Source organism: Sorex araneus, chromosome 2, assembly GCF_027595985.1.
Source record: "Sorex araneus isolate mSorAra2 chromosome 2, mSorAra2.pri, whole genome shotgun sequence".
Classification (NCBI taxonomy): Eukaryota; Metazoa; Chordata; class Mammalia; order Eulipotyphla; family Soricidae; genus Sorex; species Sorex araneus.
This window is the reverse complement of record NC_073303.1, coordinates 250,254,321-250,272,443: the sequence shown is the minus strand read 5'-3', so window position 1 is coordinate 250,272,443 and position 18,123 is coordinate 250,254,321. Positions and strand designations below refer to the sequence as shown.

General features: G+C 61.2%; 1 protein-coding gene across 1 annotated transcript; it reads right to left on the bottom strand.

Annotated features, from left to right (window-relative positions):
* Positions 1–131: 131 nt before the first annotated feature.
* On the bottom strand, positions 132–13,093 carry NIPAL4 (NIPA like domain containing 4). Its single transcript, XM_055127123.1, has 7 exons — positions 12,976–13,093; positions 10,610–11,363; positions 8,652–8,891; positions 6,404–6,460; positions 5,537–5,627; positions 4,237–4,397; positions 132–2,012 (listed from the first exon to the last, which is right to left on the bottom strand). Exons 2-7 carry the CDS (start codon positions 10,644–10,646, stop codon positions 1,333–1,335), a joined length of 1,266 nt encoding a protein of 421 aa, XP_054983098.1. The 5' UTR covers positions 10,647–11,363; positions 12,976–13,093; the 3' UTR covers positions 132–1,332.
* Between the last annotated feature and the right edge of the window lie 5,030 nt (positions 13,094–18,123).

Sequence of the window (18,123 nt, the reverse complement as noted above, 5' to 3'; positions counted from 1 at the left end):
CCCACGGTCCCGGTGACCAAAGAAAACCAAGACCAGGGGGTCGGGAACAGTCCAGAGCTTTATTCCGGGCTGCGCCCACTGGCCCGGAGCCCCCCTCCCCCCGTCCCCCCCAACCCCCAGCTCATGGCCCCCCTGGGCTGCCCCGCGGGACCCTGACTTCAACCGCAGGCAGACGGCCCGAGATTTGGCAGAGCCCGCAGGAGGCTGGCTGGGGTGTAAACACAGGACCCACCCGGGTGTGGGGGTACCCGAGTGAGGGCTGCCTGGAGGAGAGGGCCCGAGGACTACATGCCCTCTCTAATGCTGCGCAGGCGCCATCCTCTCCACTAGACACTCACCGGGGTAGCGCCCCCTGTGGGCAGGAGGGGAAAGGCAGGACCTTCCAGCCACTCTGTCCTCCCTCCCCCGCCCCCACGCCAGGACCCCCCCCCCCCAGGGGCTGCCCTGCTCAAAGCGTTCGGGGAAACCCCTTCCTCCACTGGGGCGCTCATTCTTAGCCCCCAACTCCGGACCCAACTCCACACCTCACCCTCTCCCAGGGTCACGGGTCATGTTTGGTTTAACTCCGGGAGGGAGAGGGCAAGCCGGCTACGTTCCGAGATGGGGAAGCCCTCAAGGTCAACCCCAAGGCCTTGGACTGACCTTGGGGCAGGGTTGGGTCGGGAAAGCAGGGCAGCAGGGCACCCGCTTCTGGGCTGGTGGTGAGAGTCTGTGGGGGGGGTGGGGGACAGTTCCTGAGACATCCCTGGCATTCACAGTAAGAAGGACATGAATTGCTCAGCCCGTCTTCCCGACGTGAGAGGACACGGGATGAGAGTCACACTGTCCATCCATCCGGGGCCACTCCAGGCCTCAGGCCTGTCCCGCTCGCCTGGAGCCTGGTGCCCAAACAGCACCAGTTGGGGAGGCGGGAGGAGGAGGGGGGTCCTCCCTCCCCGCCCCAGCCCCGTAGCTCCTCCAGGAAGCCCTCGGACCACACTACTACATTCAACGGGTCAGATTTGGCCTTCTGCCGGGCGACAGGTGGCACCAAAAGACACGCAGAGGAAGGAGACCCCGCCGGCGTCCACAGACAGTCAGGCATTTGGTCGCTGAGGCTGTGTTTCCAGAAATTTCCGCCGCCACTGCTCACTGAGCCAGGGGGGTGTTTTTTTTTTTTCCTTCCGGAAACAGGGCTGATGAGGTATCTGTTAACATCTCCAGAGAAGATGCCCGCCACCCGGGGGTGGGGGTGGAGGGGCTCTGAGATTGAGAAGTCAGGCTGCGCCCCGGGTCACTTCCTGTGCCCTCCTTCCCCCCCCTCCCCGCCACCCCCCTGTCCCCGTGCCAATCCTAAGAATGGATTGTAAGCTCCTGCTGGGACTTGCTCTGCGACGAGGCGATGCTGGCCAGCTCGATATTGTCCACCAGCACGTTCTTGTCCTCCAGCCGTGGGGCGGTGGGCTCCACCGGGACCCCGGCGACGGCAGCGGTGGCGGCAGAGGCAGCAGCGGCGGCAGGGGGCGCAGGGGGGCGCGCCTTGTGCATGTGGGGTAGCTGGGCGCGGCCCACATCCAGGTCCCGGAAAGCGTGGAGCATGAACACCCCCAGGATGATGGTGACGAAGCCGGCCAGCGTGCCCACCACGTCCACGGCGGACATGCTGTGCCACTCCTTGAAGAGGACCATGGAGGAGGTGACCACCACGGAGGTGAAGATGACGTAGTAGATGGGGAAGACCAGCGAGGTGTTGAACACGTCCAGCGCCCGGTTGAGGAAGTTCACCTGCGTGCTGAGCGACAGCGCCAGGATGAGGGAGAGCACGTAGGGCAGCGGGTGGCGCACCACGGGCAGCCCCTGGAAGAAGTTCTTGATGGTGATGCCCAGGCCCTTGACGGCCGTCACCGAGAAGGCGCCGATGACCGAGCAGATGACGATGTACACCAGGATGTTCCTCTGCCCGTAGCGGGGGGCCACCACGAAGATGAGGATGAGGCAGAAGACCACCAGGAGCACGGAGAACACGATGTAGCCTGGGGGAGGGACGGGGGGCGGTGGTGGGGGGGGACACGGGGAGAAGCTGAGCCCGGGGCCACGTGCCTTTCATGCCCTCGCAGCTCGGTCCTAGCTTGGGGCCAGGAGGCCCAGGGCCAGTCCGAGCCCTTGCCTTGCTCGTCCGTCCTTGGCACCCTAGAGGGTCCCCCGAGCCCCCCACCACCACCAGGAGTGGTCCCTGAGGACAGAGCCAGGAGGAGTATGGCTGCCAAAACCAAAAATAAATATAGGAGTCACACCTGGGGGTCCTCAGGGGAAGCCAGGGATACCCCCCGGCGGTGCCCAGGGCTGAACTGAAGCACCAGTGCGAGCTCTGTGGGGGGCTTTCCCACTTCCATCGCCCCAGCCCCTGGTGAACCTCCAAGGGGGGCTGGAGCCGTAGCACAGCGGGGAGGGCGTTTGCCTTGATGTGGCTGACCCGGGTTCGATTCCCAGCATCCCATAGGGCCCCGCCCCCCAGCACCGCCAGGAGTCATTCCTGAGTGCAGAGCCAGGAGGAATCCCTGAGCATCACCGGGTGTGACCCAAAAAGAAAATAATAATAATAATAATAATAATAATAATGAACCTCCAGGGCATGAGGCAGGAGGGAAACTGGGACCATTGGTGACGGGGAAAGTACACTAGTGAAGGGACGGGAACATTAGAGGATTGAAAGCCAATCCTGAACATTACAAAGTCATGAACAACTTTGTAAATGTGTATTTCACTGTGATTGAATTTAAAAAAATTCTTAAAATAATTGATAAGGAGCCGGAGTGATAGTACAGCGGATAGGGTGTTTGCCTTGCACGTGGCGGACCTGGGTTCGATCTCTGACATCCCATATGGTCCCCCGAGCACCACCAGGAATAATTCCTGAGCGCAGAACCAGGAGTAACTCCTGAGCATCGCCTAGTGTGACCCAAAAAGGAAATATAATAATAATAATACATGTAAAATATAATAATAAAATTAATTGTAGGGAGCCATCTTACAGAGTCTGGCTCTTATCGTCTAGTCAACCGGAGGCTGCTTGGGATTCCTGTGATCTTATCATTTCACCATTTGTCTCACTAGCCAAAGGCCATGCCTGATCAACATTCTACTACTGTTCCTATGGGGGTCCAAGCATGCATACCACCCCCCTCCCACCAAGAGGTATAAGTATTGTAACTGCTGTGAATAAACTCTTTCTCTCTCTCCTCCTCCTTCTGGCTCTGCGTCTGTTCATTCGGTTACGTCCCCTCCTTAGCCCCACGAAGGGTCCTCCCTGCGGGACAGGACGGGACCCCACAATTAATAATAATAATAAATAATAATGATGATGATGAACCTCCCGGGGCCAGCACAATGGTACAATGTGGGACCTTACATGGGTCAGACCCTGGTTCGATCCCAGGTATCCCCTAAGCACCATCAGGAGTGATCCCTGAGTGCAAAGATAGGGGTGACCCCTGAGCATCACCGGGTGTAGCCCCCAAATCAAACCAAAACAAAAAATTATAATAAAATAATGAACACTGGGGCTGGAGTGATAACACAGCGGGTAGGGCATTTGCCTTGCATGCGGCCGACCCAGGTTCGATTCCCAGCATCCCATATGGTCCCCTGAGCACCGCCAGGCGTAATTCCTGAGTGCAGAGCCAGGAGTCACCCCTGTGCATGGCCGGGTGTGACCCAAAAAGCAAATAATAATAATAATAATAAACACTTCCTCCTCACCCAAGACCTACAGTCCCCCCCCTTTGCCCTACGGGGCTAAAGCACAGGCCCCTCCACAAGCATCCTCTGGGTGGAGAAATGCCAGCTCCGACCGCTGGAAATGCATGAATGTCACATGCTCAGATCTAGTCCCACCACCACAGAACCATGTGGGCGCAGAACCAAGGGTTTGAGGGCCCTCCCCCCCCCAAAAAAAAAATGAGAGCACAGGGCTGGCCCTGGCTACACCCTGTTTGCTTCTAGGACTCTGCGCCTCTCTCTATTGAGCCCCCTCTCCGCCCAGGGATCTATAAGATCAAATGAGACAATGTGGGGGTGGGCGGCAGAGTGGGTGTCTTGTAATCCCCTCCCCCCAAGGGGGAGAAGGAAGAGCAAGCACTGGGCCAGGAAGACAGCTCGCCGGCCATCCCACCCACCCGGCTCCCCCCGCCACCCCACCCCCGCCAGGCGTGGCCCCCGAACAAAGACGAGAGTGAGCCAGCATGAGGGGCGCCTCACCTGTGTCCTTCATCTTAGACGCCATCTGGACCACGGTGGTGACCTTCTCCTCCGAGGGCGCGTGGATGACCATCACGGTGCTGCCGGCCACGCAGATGACACAGCCCAGCTTCCCCAGGAGGTTCAGACACTCGCCCAGGAAGTAGGAGGAGAGGACGGCACTGCGCCAGATGGCGGGCAGGGGGCAAGGGGTTGGGGTGAGCCCCCTGGTCTCTCTCCAGCGCGGGGACCCTCTCCCTGACGCACAGAGACGCAGCGAGCTCGGGCCGTGCAGAAGCGCCCCAGAGCGCGCGCTCGTGGTCCCCACACCGAGTGGGAAACCCCCCCCCCCGCTCTCTCGGCACCGCTCCCCCACTCCCCTACCCCCAGGAGTGCTGCCATGCGGGTTGGGGGGGCACACCTAGAGGGGCTCAGGACTCCCTGAGAGGCCAGAGAGAGAGAGAGAGAGAGAGAGAGAGAGAGCGAATAGGGCTGGGAAGGTGCCCGCCCCACACCTGGCCAACCCGGGTTCAATCCCCAGCACGCTGCAGGGTGCCCTGCACCCCTGCGCCCCGCCAAGAGTAAGCCCTGAACACTGCCGGGGGTGCCCCCCCCAAAAAAAATCCCAAAAACCAAAAAGAACTCCTTGCTGGGCTCAGGGGACCTCCACTCAGTACCCGCAAGTATTGGGAGACTGGCCCCGGGACCTCAGGGGCCAATGACAGAAGCCACAGGTGCGTGCTTGCCACTTGGGTCCTGGCTGCGCCACCCTCAGAGGCATCACGGGGCCCGCGGGGTCACCAGAGGGGGAGCGGGGCTGCAGGACCCCCCACCTTCCGCCCAAATTAACCCGCAACGATGCAGCTAAGGCCACAGGCAGGGGCGGCCAGTCCCCCCAGGAGGAGCGGGGCAGGACAGCGGGACAGTTTGGGGGCGACTCCTGGGCACTGGCATAAAGGGGCGCAGAAAGCACAGTCAACGCACCCGCCTCAAGCCGCCTGCGCTGGTAGCGCCAGCGCGCAGACACCACCACATGAGGGGGGCGTGGCAGTGACGTCACGGGGCGCTGCTCCCTTGACGTCAGCGTGGTGACGTCATGCACCACCACCACCCACGTGATGAGGTCAGCGTGGCGCCAGCTGGCTTCAGCTCTACTTCCCAGATCCCAAGCAGGGGAGCCAGTGCGCGCCAGGACGTCCCCGGTCCCCCGCTGCCCGACAGACAGAGAGAGGACACTCTCCCGTGGACGCGGCCAGCGCTCAGGAGCCACCAACTTCCCGGCCCCCGCCCCGCGCGCGGGGGTCAGGGAGGTGACACGCACCTGATGAGGACACTCAGCGCGCCCAGCGGCGTGATGACCGTGGCCGGCGCAAACGCATACGCGCCGAAGTTGGCGACTTCCCCGGCGGCCACTAAGGAAGGAAGGAAGGAAGGAAGGAAAGAGGGAAGGGGACGGAGGCCGTGAGGACCAGGCGTGACTCCTCCGTGGCCAGCCCGCCCGGGACCCAGTGGCATGGCCAGGCGTGTGGCCAGGTCCGCCCCGGACCGCCTAACCCCGTCTCCGAAAGCCGGACGCTTCCTCGGGCCTCCAAGGTAAGTGCATCCTGCAGGGCTGAGTCTGGGGTGGGGGTGGGGGGGAAAGGTTCTCACGGGGGAGGGCGCGCCTTCCCCAGAGCTGCCTAGAGCCCTGAGCGCCCCCGCCCCCAAGGGCTCTGTCCTCCCTACTCGCCTTTTTGGGGTGCTCCCCACCCCACGGGGCGGGCATCCCTGCCTGCGGGGCTCGCGCCTGGGAACCCGGGCTGAAGAGTTAGGAAGGGGAGAGGTGGGGTGTGGAAAGGGGGGACCAGGGGTCTCTGAGATGTCGGAGGGGCCTGGAAACCCCTTGGCTGCTGGAGGGGGGCGGCGTCCAGGGGTCTCTCTGTGGTCTGATGCTCACCGTGTTGCGGGTTTGGGGTTTCACAGCCCCGAGCGAGCAGCCTGCCCCGGTGTCGGGGATGTGGGTCCCGGACTCAGGCCCCCGCCAGTGAGTCGGGCGTGGGCCTGTGGCCGGGCAGCGCCTGTCCCTTGAGCTGGGGGTGGTTTCTGAACGGCGCTGTGCAACGCAACCCTCCCCACAGCCACCCACCCGAAGACCTCCTGTGCCTGCCCCTGGGTCCCAGCGCCTGGGGTGGGCAGGGGGAGCACTTACTGGTGAGGAAGCCGGCCCACCACATGGTGTCCTTCAGGTATCCGTAGCCGCCGTCCACTGTGGGCAGGATGGACACAGTCAGGGCCGGCCACGCTGCCCGCCCTGGCCCCATCCCAGAGGTCCTGGCGAGTCTCTAGGGAGCCGCCCACCTGCATGGGGCACCCCAGCCTTCCCGCAGGCCCAGCGGGTCCTTCTGTCCCCGCCCGGACCCCCGTAGCCGTCCTTGCCACCTTCCGTCCTCCTCCTCCTCCTCCTTTTCCTCCTCCTCCTCCTCTTCCTCCTCCTCCTCCACCTCCTCCTTCTCTTCCTTCACCCCCTCCTCCTCCTCCTCCTCCTCTTCTCCTTCTCTTCCTCCTCCACCTCCTCCTCCTCCATCTCTTCCTCACCCCTCTCCTCTTCCTCCTCCACCCCCGTCCTCCTTCTCCTCCTCCTCTTCCTTCTCCTTCTTCTCCTCCTCCACCTCCTCCTTCTCTTCCTCCTCCACCTCCTCCTCCTCTATCTCTTCCTTCACCCCTCTACTCTTCCTCCTCCACCCCCGTCCTCCTCCTCCTCCTCTTCCTCCTCCTCCTCCTCCTCCTTCTCTTCCTTCACCCCTCCTCCTCTTCTTTCTTCTCCTTCTCTTCCTTCTCCTCCTCTTCCTCCTCCTTCTCCTCCTCCTCCTCCATCTCTTCCTTCTCCTTCACCCCTTCTTCTTCCTCCTCTTCTTCCTCCTCCTCTTCTTCCTCCTCCTCTTCTTCCTCCTCCTCCACCCCCTTCTCCTCTTCCTCTTCCTCCTTCTCCTTCAGCCCCTTCCTTCTCCTCCTCCTTCTTTTCCTCACCCCCCCTCTTCCTCCTCCTCACCCTAATCCTCCAACCCCTCCTCCTCCTCTTCTTTCTCTTCCTTCACCCCCTCCTCCTATTCGTCCTCCTCCTCCTCCATTTCTTCCTTTTTCCCTCTCCTCTTCCTCCTCCTCTACCTCCTCCTCCTCCTCCTCCTTCAGCCCCTTCCTTCTCCTCCTCCTTCTCTTCCTTCACCCCTCCCCCTCTTCCTCCTCCTCACCCTCATCCTCCAACCCCTCCTCCTCCTCTTCTTTCTCTTCCTTCACCCCCTCCTCCTATTCCTCCTCCTCCTCCTTCTCTTCCTTCGCCTTCTCCTCCTCTTCCTCCTCCTCCTCCTCCTCCTCCTTTTTCTCCCCCTCTCGCCTCACTGCTCTGATGCCAAGCAGCCACAAAGACCCTCTCCCCCTGCACTGCCCCCCCAGGCCGGACATCTCCCTAAAGACAGGCACATCTTCCCCTGCAAGCCTGAGGTCGCCAAGGCCCAAGACACCTACTGCCCTGGACCGGCCACGATGGGTTGCAGCCCCATAAACACCGTCCGCAGAACCATGACCCATGTTCCTCACCTCCCCCAAGCTGCCTATTCTTATCCATCAGCCCGGAAGGGGGTTCAGCGGGCGAGCAGGGTCCGCCTCCTCTCCCCCCGTCCTGCCTTCATTCAGCCCTCAAGCCAGCAGCCAACACTCACGTCCGCCTTCCAGGGCTGCTGCCACCGGCGGTCCCCTCCCCGTCCAGTGGTCTGTAGCCTCTCCGCGCCCCTCTCTGCGAATTGGCCTTGGTGCTCGCCCCCCCACCCACACCCCTATCCCAGCCCCCTCTCCCAGCGATGGGCTCCTAGCGGGGATCAGCCCGCCTCAAACTCCTGGTCACTCCACTGTCCCTCCGGACCCGGCCCTGCTTTCTGCTGACCCCATGCCCCCATCCCTGTGCTCTCTCCCACCAGACCATCCTGACATCTGCTTCCTCTGTGCCCTGTTCCCCACCTCCTCAAGGCATGAGCCCCAGGACCCCCTCCCAGCACCCCCAGCACCCCCCTCCACCACCCCTGCCCATGGTGGAACAGTGGTGCATGGACGCTCCTGCCTGCCCCCACACCTGTACCCTCAAGAGGGATCCCTGAGTGCAGAGCCAGAAGTGACCCCTGAGCGTTACTGGAGCGATGTCCCACGGACCCCCGTCCTGTCTGTACACCCACTTAGGCCCCCAGGCAGAACCCCCCTGGTGGACCCTGAATGGAAGCCCCAGGACCTTGCACAATGCTGTGCCCGGGTCTCGGCCCCCAGGGCAGCTGGGACAGGCTTTGAGGACCCTCCCTGCAGAGTCTCCACCCCCGCCGCAGTGAGTGGGGTCCACAGGAAGGCCTGCGGCGCTGGCCACTGGCGGACGCCGTGGGTGCCGAGGGGCTCGTACCCGGCCCCCGGAAGCCTACCTGCCCGCGTGGCGCCCGTGGCCACCAGCCGCTGGAGCCCCTTCTTCTTGAGGATGACGCTGCTGCCGATGAGGAAGCTGGAGAGGAGGGCGAGGCCCAGCCCCACATAGAAGCTGTAGCTCTTCCAGAAACGCTCCTGCCAGCGGGGGGCCGTGGCGTTAACAGGCGGCTCGGGGTCGAGGTGGCGGACCACCTGGCACAGGACTTGCTGGGAGGAGCAGTAGAGGCTGAGCAGGGAACCTGGAGGACACGGACATGGACACGGTCATGGTCACGGTCATGGCCACGCCACTGTCACAACCCAGGTCATGACCACGCCACAGTCACAGCCACAGCCAAGGTCATGGCCATGCCACTGTCACAGCCACAGCCAAGGTCATGGCCACACCACAGTCACAGCCATGGTCATGGCCGTGCCACAGTCACAGTCATAACCACAGCCACAGCCACAGTCATGGCCACAGCCACGGCCACGGCCACAGCCACAGCCAAGTGCGCTTTCCCAAGGCGGCTCTGGGCCACTCTCCAGCTACATGGAGCTCCCTCCACCCCCCGGTGTGCCAGAGACAGCGCCTGTTCTGGGACTGTGGCTCCTGGTGAAACAAGTTGGGCCAGGCTGACCTTGACTGCCTGAGCAGATGCATGAAGACCGGAGCCGGGAGAACCTTTTAGGAACCAGACCAACCCCATATCTGCTGGGGAAACTGAGGCCCTGGAGAAACTGATGCAAAGGACCTACCTTTCACACACACACAGACACACACACACACACACACACACACACACACGCATCCCTGCGTCCCTGCAGTTCTAAGTGGCCGGCAAGCTCATGCGTCAAGGCCAAGACTTTGCAGTCAGCTCCGTCCGTGTGTCTGTCCCCGGACCGTCCCGACCGCTCTCTCCTGTTCCTCCAGCTCGGAAGAGAGGCGAGGCGGGGAGTTCCCTGCTCTCAGGAAATGAGCCAGACCTGGATGGAGGGTGTGTCCAGGGAAGAGACTCCGGGAGCCAGGCCAGCCGGCTCCCAGGCCCGGCCCGGCCCGGCCCTCCTGCAGAGGGGGCACCCAGTCACCTCCGCACCCTCCAAGGAGCTGTGTCTCCCCAAGAGATTGAAGCAAGGTGTGTGGGGGGGATGGGGGACCACAGGCCGTCCAGTGCCCGGAGGTCACACAGCTGAGACGGGGCTGGCCGCGGCCGGCTTCCATGGGATCTGCTCAGACGGGTACCGCGTTCCTGCCCCAGGGGAAGGTGAGGCAGAAACGGGCAAGCAAAGACAGAGAAAACCTCTTCGGGAGGAGAGGAGGGGCGCCCAGGCCAGAGTGAACCCCGGGATAAGTGGAGAACAGAGCTGTGTGGAAAAGAGGAAGAGGGCGCGGGGCTGAGACCCCAAGAGCCTGCTTGAAGCCACTTCCGGGGGGCCTTAGGGGACGACCCAGGGCCAGCTTGGGTACAGAACCCGCCTTTCGGAAAGGCCTGTGGGAGCCCGTGGCTTGTGACAGGACGCCTATGGTGTGCCCTGCAAGGCCAGGACCTTTATTTATTTGTTTGTTTATTTATTGGTTGGGGGGGGGGGGAGTCACACCTGGCTCTGCTCAGGGCTTACTCTCGGAGAGGTGCTCGGGGGACCCTGTGGGATGCCCGGGATGGAACCCAGGTCAGCAGCGTAACAAGGGCAAGCGCCCTACCCCCTGTACTATGGCTCCAAACTTTCCAGACACTCCCCAGACTTGATCTCCTCCTTCTTGTCCCTGTGGGTCAGTGTCCAGGGCGACCCCAGCCTCTGTGCGTTTGCCCCCATCCCTGCTACATCCCCCACCCCTCGTCCGTTTTCTCACACCCTCCCAGCTCCCTAGGCCTCCAGATTCCCCCTTCTTGAACCCCCACCCCCACGCTGGCAGACCCTCCCCCCTCTCCAGCTGGGGTCCCCTCATGCCCATCCCAAGCGCCTCCCGAGCACTCACCATTCTCACAGCTGGCGTTGGGCACCCGCAGCGCCATGGGGTCCCTCCGGGGCGCGCAGGGGCGTGTGCGCGCGCGCACACACACACGGGGCGGGTGGACGTCGCCCGGGCAGCTCGCTGCAGGTGGCCGGAGCGCCAGCAGCCGCCGCCTTCGGGGTCGGGCCCCGGGTGAGTAGAATGACGCGCCCCAGAGGGGGAGGGTCCCCGGGGAGGAGTCACCGGCGTCTTGGGCAACTCCGGGGGCCGCGGACCCGGCGCCCGCGCTGCCCTCAGAGGGGCGCACGCCCTCCCGGGGCGCGGAGACTCTGGGCTCTGCCTGCGCCGAGTCACCACCCGCGCCCCGGGCAGGGGGAGGAGCTCCCGGCGCCGCCCCCGCGACACCCGTGCGCCCTGATGCGCCCCGGGAGGGCGGGGAGGGGGACAGTCTGGCCCGGGTGGGCGGGGTGCGCGCGGTGCCCGGTGTCTGTGGGAGTTTAGGGAAGGGAGTACCCGGAGCCTGTCGCCGCCTCCCCTAACTCTGTAGGGGCTAAAAAGCCAACTTTCCAGTGCCCGAAACCTGCACCTAGTTATGAAAGGGATGGAGGTAACCTGCCTTCGCGCCCGGCCCCCACCTCACCTGTCCTCAGCTCACCTCCGCCACGCTGTTCTTCAGGGATGCTGCGCTCTCAGCGAGCGGCCCCTTGACTCCTGGAGGACTTGGCACGGTCCCAGGTCACCCCGGGGAACACCCAAGTTAGGCAGTGCTTCCTGCTCGCTGTGGGCACAGGTGTGCGCGCTTATGCGGGTGCAAGGACACGCTGTGTGTTGTGTGCATTCCGCGTGTGCACTCACTGTGTATGTTTGAACACATGTTTGCATGCATGAGCATGCATCGTATGTGCGCATTGTGTGTGAGCACATATCTGCGTGCATGTATGTGCAGTGTGTGTCTGCGTGCATGCATGTACATTGTTTGTGTATATGTGAGTGCATATCCGAGTGAGTGCATGTGTGTGCTTTGTGTGTGTGAGAACGCATGGCTGGTGCCTATGTGTGCATGCATTGTATGATGTGTATGTGTGAATGCATGTATGCATGCATGTGTGCACTGTCAGCAGCATGTTTGTATGTGCACGCATTTCTAGGTGTGCTGTGAATCCCTGTGTGTATATGTGTGTGCATGTACCATGTGTACATGCATGTGTAGGCATGCCAAGATTCCCCATGTGTGCCTACATGCGTGTTTGTGCGCGGACCGTGTGTGCATGCAGGTGTAGGTGTATGTGCATATGTGTGCGTGTGGACCATGTGTGTGGACCATGTGTGCATGCATGTGTGTGAACTGTATGTGCATATGTGTGCGTGTGGCTGCACCGCAGTGGGGTCCCAGGCAGGAGGTGGGAAGGGAAGCCTTGCTTGGGGGTGTGGCGCGGTGCAGCCCCAGGGGGGCCCTGAGGTGAGGACCTTAGAGATGACATGCTGCTGAGACCAGCCTCAGCCTCATCGGGGAGCTTTGGCGTGAGAACCCGGCTTAGGCGCGAGTGTCTGCCGCTGGCATGGACCCGGCCCCCTTGGGCTCCAGTGCGGCCCCCTGAACCCTCAGCCCTTGTGCCCTCCCGGGTAAGAGCCCCACGTCTGCTTCTGGCCTGGCCCTTCGACGTGGCCGGAGCAGATGCTCAGGTCAGGCTGAGCCCAGATTGGAGAAGGGCCCCGGGGTGCTTTCATGCACTTGCCTGGTGTGTTTGGGGCTTGGGAGGCCGTTACATTTCAGGGTACACCCCCCTGTGTTCCCCGGTGCAGGGGGCTGAGGGGAGCAGGGCAGGGACCCATTGCAGGACCCACGACGACGGGGCCCCTAATCTGGCCCCCCATTCACCCGGGAGGGGGTGCGGTTGGTTGGAGGCCGGACACAAAGGGCCCCGTTGAGGGTCAGCCCCTCCTCCGCTGACAAAGGCCTTTTCTCAGGGCACAATAGGCCTGTCAGGCAGGTAGCCGGGCCCAGCAGCGCCTCCCGGAGAAGAACGGGGCTCACTGTGGGCTGGGGGCTGGGCCGCCGGACAGCTGGGCACAGGCCGGCCCTGTCCTTGGCTCCCCGCCAGCCGCTCTTGGGAAAACAAATTCACCCTCTGGGGTCCTGAAGCTCTGGCTGTGCTAAGCTCAGGTGCGCCCTGGTGACCCTGTCAGTGACAATAAAACCGTCCCCAAGGGGTCCCCATTCACACCCCCCCACCCCACCCCAGAACCCAGGACTGGCAGGCACCCACGTGTGCCTTTCACAGCAGGCACCGCTCCCCTTTGGACCAGGGAAGTTTCTGGGGCTCATTCACGATGTCCGGCACCCCACCCCCTGCAACAGGCTCTGTGCCCCAGAAACCAGCAGCACTCACCCCCACGCCCCCTTCTTCGTGCCAAGCCCAAATATCCCGGACAGCCGCCCAGATCGCCGCGGGGTTGAAAATCAGCCAGATCTCAAAGGGCTCCGGAAGAGACAGGCAAGCAGGGCTGGGGCGATGGCAGATAGGACAAGCCAGGAGGGCGGCCGGCCCCGGCTTCCTCTCTGGCAGCCTCTAGGGGAGCCCTGCCAGGTTGCAATTCCTGAGCACAGAGCCAAGAGCAACCCCCGAGCATCGCCAGGTGTGAACCCTCTCCCTTTGAAAGGAAAAAAAAAGGAAAAAAGAAAAAAAAAAGAGAAACCAAGAACTTATTATTATGAATTTTATTTTTTTGCTTTTCAGATCACACCCGGAGATGCACAGGGGTTCCTCCTGGCTCTGCGCTCAAGAATGACTCCTGGCGGTGATCGGGGGACCCTATGGGATGCTGGGAATCGAACCCGGGTCGGCTGCGTGCAAGGCAAACCACCTCCGCACTGTACTATCGCTCCAGTTCCCCCCACACCATTTATTTATTTATTTATTTATTTATTTATTTATTTATTTATTTATCTTTTTGGGTCTTTTTTTTGTATTTTATTATTTTTTTTATTTTATCACCATGTGGAAAGTTACAAAGTTCTCAGGTTTATGTCTCAGTTATACCATATTCAAACACCATCCCTTCACCAGTGCCCATATTCCACCACCAAAATCCCCAGTATACCCCCCGCCTCCGCTCCCCACCCCAACTGTATAACTGATGAATTTCCCTTCATTTTCTCTTTACCTTGATAACGTTCCATATTTCAACACAAAACTCACTATTGTTGTGGGAGTTATACCCCCAAACAAGATAGCCCTACTAAGGAAGCATTTGATAATTAGTTTTCCATTAAAAGATTGTATGTTTCAGGTTTTATCTTTTTGGGTCTCACCCAGCGATGCTCAGGGGTTACTCCTGGCTTTGCACTCAGGAATTACTCCTGGCGGTGCTTGGAGGACCCTATGGGATGCTGGGAATCGAACCCGGGTCAGCCACATGCAAGGCAAACACCCTCCCGGCTGTGCTATCACTCTGCCCCCACCCCCCGCCAACCATTTTATAAATGATTATGAGCTGAGACATTGTTATCGGCCATACAAGCTGGGTGCGGAAGCTGAGGCAGCCAAACCAAATTACCTCTCTTCTCTCCTCCCCCTCCCCCCCTCCCCCCCGCTTGTAGAGGGGCCACGGGAGCGTTGGAGAGCCCGCAGCTCAGACGGGGGATCTCGGCTTCCGTGGCAGAGTGAAGGGGGTGGTGGTCACTGCCAGGGTTAAGCAACACACGTGCGGCCATGAGACGAGGCGGGGGCAGGGCGCTGGGGGTCCCGGGGCGGCGTGGCCAGCTGCCCCCACGGGAGGCTGCAGCGCAGAGGTGACTCACGGCAGTGCCGCGCATCCCGGGGCTGGCCCTGTGTGGTATCACCCGCTCACGCACCCTTTTTGGTTTGTGTAACCAGCCCGGGGAGCAGGTTCATTATCATCCTCATCTCCCCGACCAGGAAGTGCCAAAATTCCAATGCTGCCCAGATGCTCGCTCAGAGAGTCCAGGGCCCGGGGGAGGGGTGGGGGGGCATTTGGGCCTGGGGTGGGGGGTGGGGTCACTCACCTCCCCGGCGGCCCACCCAGCCCCAGCCGGCACCCAGGGCAAGCAGACAGGGCTGCCCCCGGGCTGGTCTTCTGGGCAGGGTCAAAGCACGGAGCAGCCGCCGCCTCCGGGCTGACCCGGAATCCTGGGATTCCAGCTGCCGACAGAGGAGTGGACACTGGTGGCACCTCGACTTGGCTGGGCCACGGGCACCAGGCCAGCCAGGGGTCTGCCTCCTTCAGCGACCACTGGTAGCATTAGTTTTTTTATTCTGATGTTTATTTATTTTTGCCCTTTGGGGTCACCCCTGGCAATGCTCAGGGGTCACTCCTGGCATTCCGTGCTCAGGAATGACTCCTGGCGGTGCTCAGGGGACCCTAGGGGATGGCGGGGACTCGAACTCGGGATTGGCCGTGTGCAAGGCCAATGCCCTCCCCGCTGGACTAGGCTCTGGCCCCAAACTCTAATGTTCGAAAGACATTGAACCACTGTGAATCACTGAGTTATTCATGATTGAGTTTCAGCCTTAAATGTCCCAGCACCCATCCCGTCCCCAGTGTCCCCCATTTCCCTCGAGACACGCCCCTGCTAGCCTTCTCTCTGGCGGGCACTTTTTCCCTTTTTCCCCTACAAAGGGCATCTGCAAAGCCGTTTCTGAAAGGGGACCAGCACGGCACGGGCCCTCCCGTCAGCCCCCAGTTCTCCAGAGTGACCACTCCCCACTGCCATGGTCATGGGTCCCTTCCCCATCCTAACCCTCCTCCCCTCACTGTGGCAGGCTGTCCACCAAGGGCCAGTTGTCCTGTCCTTCGTTTCTACTGACCAATGACCATTATTATTATTATTATTATTATTTTGCTTTTTGGGTCACACCCAGCGATGCTCAGGGGTTACTCCTCCTGGTTTTGCACTCAGGAATTACTCCTGGCAGTGCTTGGGGGACCATATGGGATGCCGGGGAATCGAACCCGGGTCGGCCACGTGCAAGGCAAACGCCCTACCCGCTGTGCTATCGCTCCGGCCCCCCAATGACCATTATTGACCCAAGGGCCAGAAGAGGGTCAGCGGTCAGGGACACTGGCCGCTGCATGAAGTGGAAGCACCTGGCACCTTCCCCAAGCACTGCCGAGTGTGGGCCTGGAGCCCAGCCCCCTTCCCCCCTCCACCACCCCGAGCAATGCCATCGTGGAGCTGGGGGCCCCTGCTGGTCCCCCACACATCAGGCCCAACAAGTTCCACAGTCTTGGGTTCTTCTGTTGAGCCACCTAGGTAGGCTTGAGAATCACTGGGAATGGCCCTCTGAGCACTGTTTGGGGAGCAACAGGCTCTATATGTGCCCCCAGCCCCCTCTCCGTGCCAGCCACTTGGGGGATTTCCTGTCTGCCCCACTTCACTCGTGAGGAAGTGGTGGGGACACGATCCAGTCTGGTTGCTGGACCCCAAAGACTTGGGGTTCCACAGCCGGGTCCCTGGGGCAGATCTCAGCATGCGGGCAGCTCTCCCTGCAGGTGAGAGCTGGAGGGACGCTCCTCGCCCACCCACCCCCCACCCCCGGGCCTGCAGGTGGGGAAACTGAATCCCAGAGAGATGGGGAGGCCATGAGGCCATGCTCGGCGTGCCCCTGTCCACTGGTGGTCCAGTCATGAAGTCACACAGTCACTGGGCTCCTGATCCACCCCCATCGCTGAGTTCTGTTTGCACACCCCCCTGTGGAGGGCTCAGGGGTCACCCTGGCAGTCCCTGGAGGGCCTTGCAGGGGAGTGGGGTGGGTTCGGGGGATCCTGGGCCTCTTGCATGCCAGAGTAAGAGTCGGCATGTTTTTATTTTGTTATTTTTTTTAACTGAATCACTTTGAGATACACAGTTACAAAGTTGTCCATGATCGGAGTTTCAGTCATACAATGTTCCAACGCAGTCACTCCACCAGTGCACGTTTCCCACCACCAATATCTTCAGTTACTCTTTCTCGGTTTGTCTCTATGGTAGAAACATCTCTCTCCCCCCTCCCTCTCTCTCTCTCCTCTCCCTCTTTCTCTCTTCTCTCCCTCTTTCTCTCCTCTTGCTCTCTCCCTCTTTCTCTCTTCTCTCCCTCTCTCTCCTCTTGCTCCCTCTCTCCCCTCCCTCCCTCTCTGTCCCCTCTCTCCCTCTCTCTCCTTTCTCCCATCTCTCCTCTCTCTCCCTTATCTCTCCCCTCTCCCCCTCTCTGTCGCTCTGTCTCTGTCTCCCTTGTCTCTCCCCTCTCTCTCCCCCTCTCTCTCTGTCTCTCTGTCTCTGTCTCCCTTGTCTCTCCCCTCTCTCTCTGTCTCTCTGTCTCTGTCTCCCTTGTCTCTCCCCTCTCTCTCCCCCTCTCTCTCTGTCTCTCTGTCTCTGTCTCCCTTGTCTCTCCCCTCTCTCCCCCCTCTCTCTCTGTCTCTCTGTGTCTCTGTCTCTCTCTCTCTCCCCTTCCCCCACTCCTTTGGGCACTGTGTCTGCAATACAGATACTGAAAGGTTATCATGTCTTTTCCTTTCCCTCCTTCCCGCACTCAGTTCTAGTCCAGAGTGACCGTTTCCCACCATCCTTGTCACTGTGGTCCCTTCTCTGCCCTCACTGCCCTACCTCCAGCACCCCCCGTTCGTGCCAAGCTCCCTACGATGGACCCCGTCCTCCTGGCCCTTGTTTCTGTTGCCCTTGGCTGCTAGTCTCATACTGTGTTACTTTACATCCTGCAAACTCGTGCGATCATTCTGTGTCTGTCCCTCTCCCGCTGAGAGGCAGCACTTTGAACTCCCCTGGGGCTGCCTTTCGGGGGGGGGGGGAGACTTACCTGGGGCCACTTTCCCCCCTCCCCTCACTGGGGACCCCAGGCTGAAGGGCCGTTGGCAGCGCGTTGGCATGGCACAGGCTCTGTACCGGCATTCCGGCCCAAGACCTCACAGTGCGCAGGCGCTTTCAGAACACCAAGCCCCTCCCAAACCTGTCACGTGAGACTGACAGATGCCTCCGGTCCCCTCCCCCCCACCCCCCCCCCCGCCATCGTGGGCTGCAGGGGCCGCCTGTGAGGGTCAGCCTATGCCCTGAGTGCACCCACATTTTCCCCTTCCTCACCCCGAGGGCGTGCAGACTCCTGGTTCCGAGATGGGAAAAGCAGATTCCTGTTCTATTTATTTATTTATTATTGTTTTTATTTTGCTCTGTTTGGTTGGGAGGGGCTGGGGTCACACCTGGCCATACTCAGGGTTTCCTCCTGACTCTGTGCCCAAGGATTTCTTCTGGTGGGGTTCAGTGTGGGGGGGTGGGGGGAGAGCCCTATGGGATGCCGGATATCAAACCTGGGTTGGCCCCGCTCAAGGCAAATGTGTCACTTGCTGTCCTAAGGACTCGATCCCAGAGTCACAGTCCGGAGATTAGGGGGGAAGACTTAAAGAGCCCAGGATGTGAGCCAGGGGTGACTGCAGCTTCTCCCCCCACCCCTGATTCCCGGTGAGGGGGGGGCCACTGTGTGCGTGTCCCAGTAGGCTCTGCCCGCAGGCAGAGGAGGTTTCCCTAAGCG

What these genes read in the sequence shown, in the direction of transcription:
- NIPAL4 (XM_055127123.1), bottom strand. Translation starts at nt 10,646, where the DNA reads ATGGCGCTGCGGGTGCCCAACGCCAGCTGTGAGAATG. An exon ending in CACGGGCGCCACGCGGGCAG is followed by an intron (nt 6,461 to 8,651) that starts GTAGGCTTCCGG and finishes TCCTGCCCACAG; the next exon opens with TGGACGGCGGCTACGGATAC. An exon ending in GTGGGCCGGCTTCCTCACCA is followed by an intron (nt 5,628 to 6,403) that starts GTAAGTGCTCCC and finishes TTCCTTCCTTAG; the next exon opens with TGGCCGCCGGGGAAGTCGCC.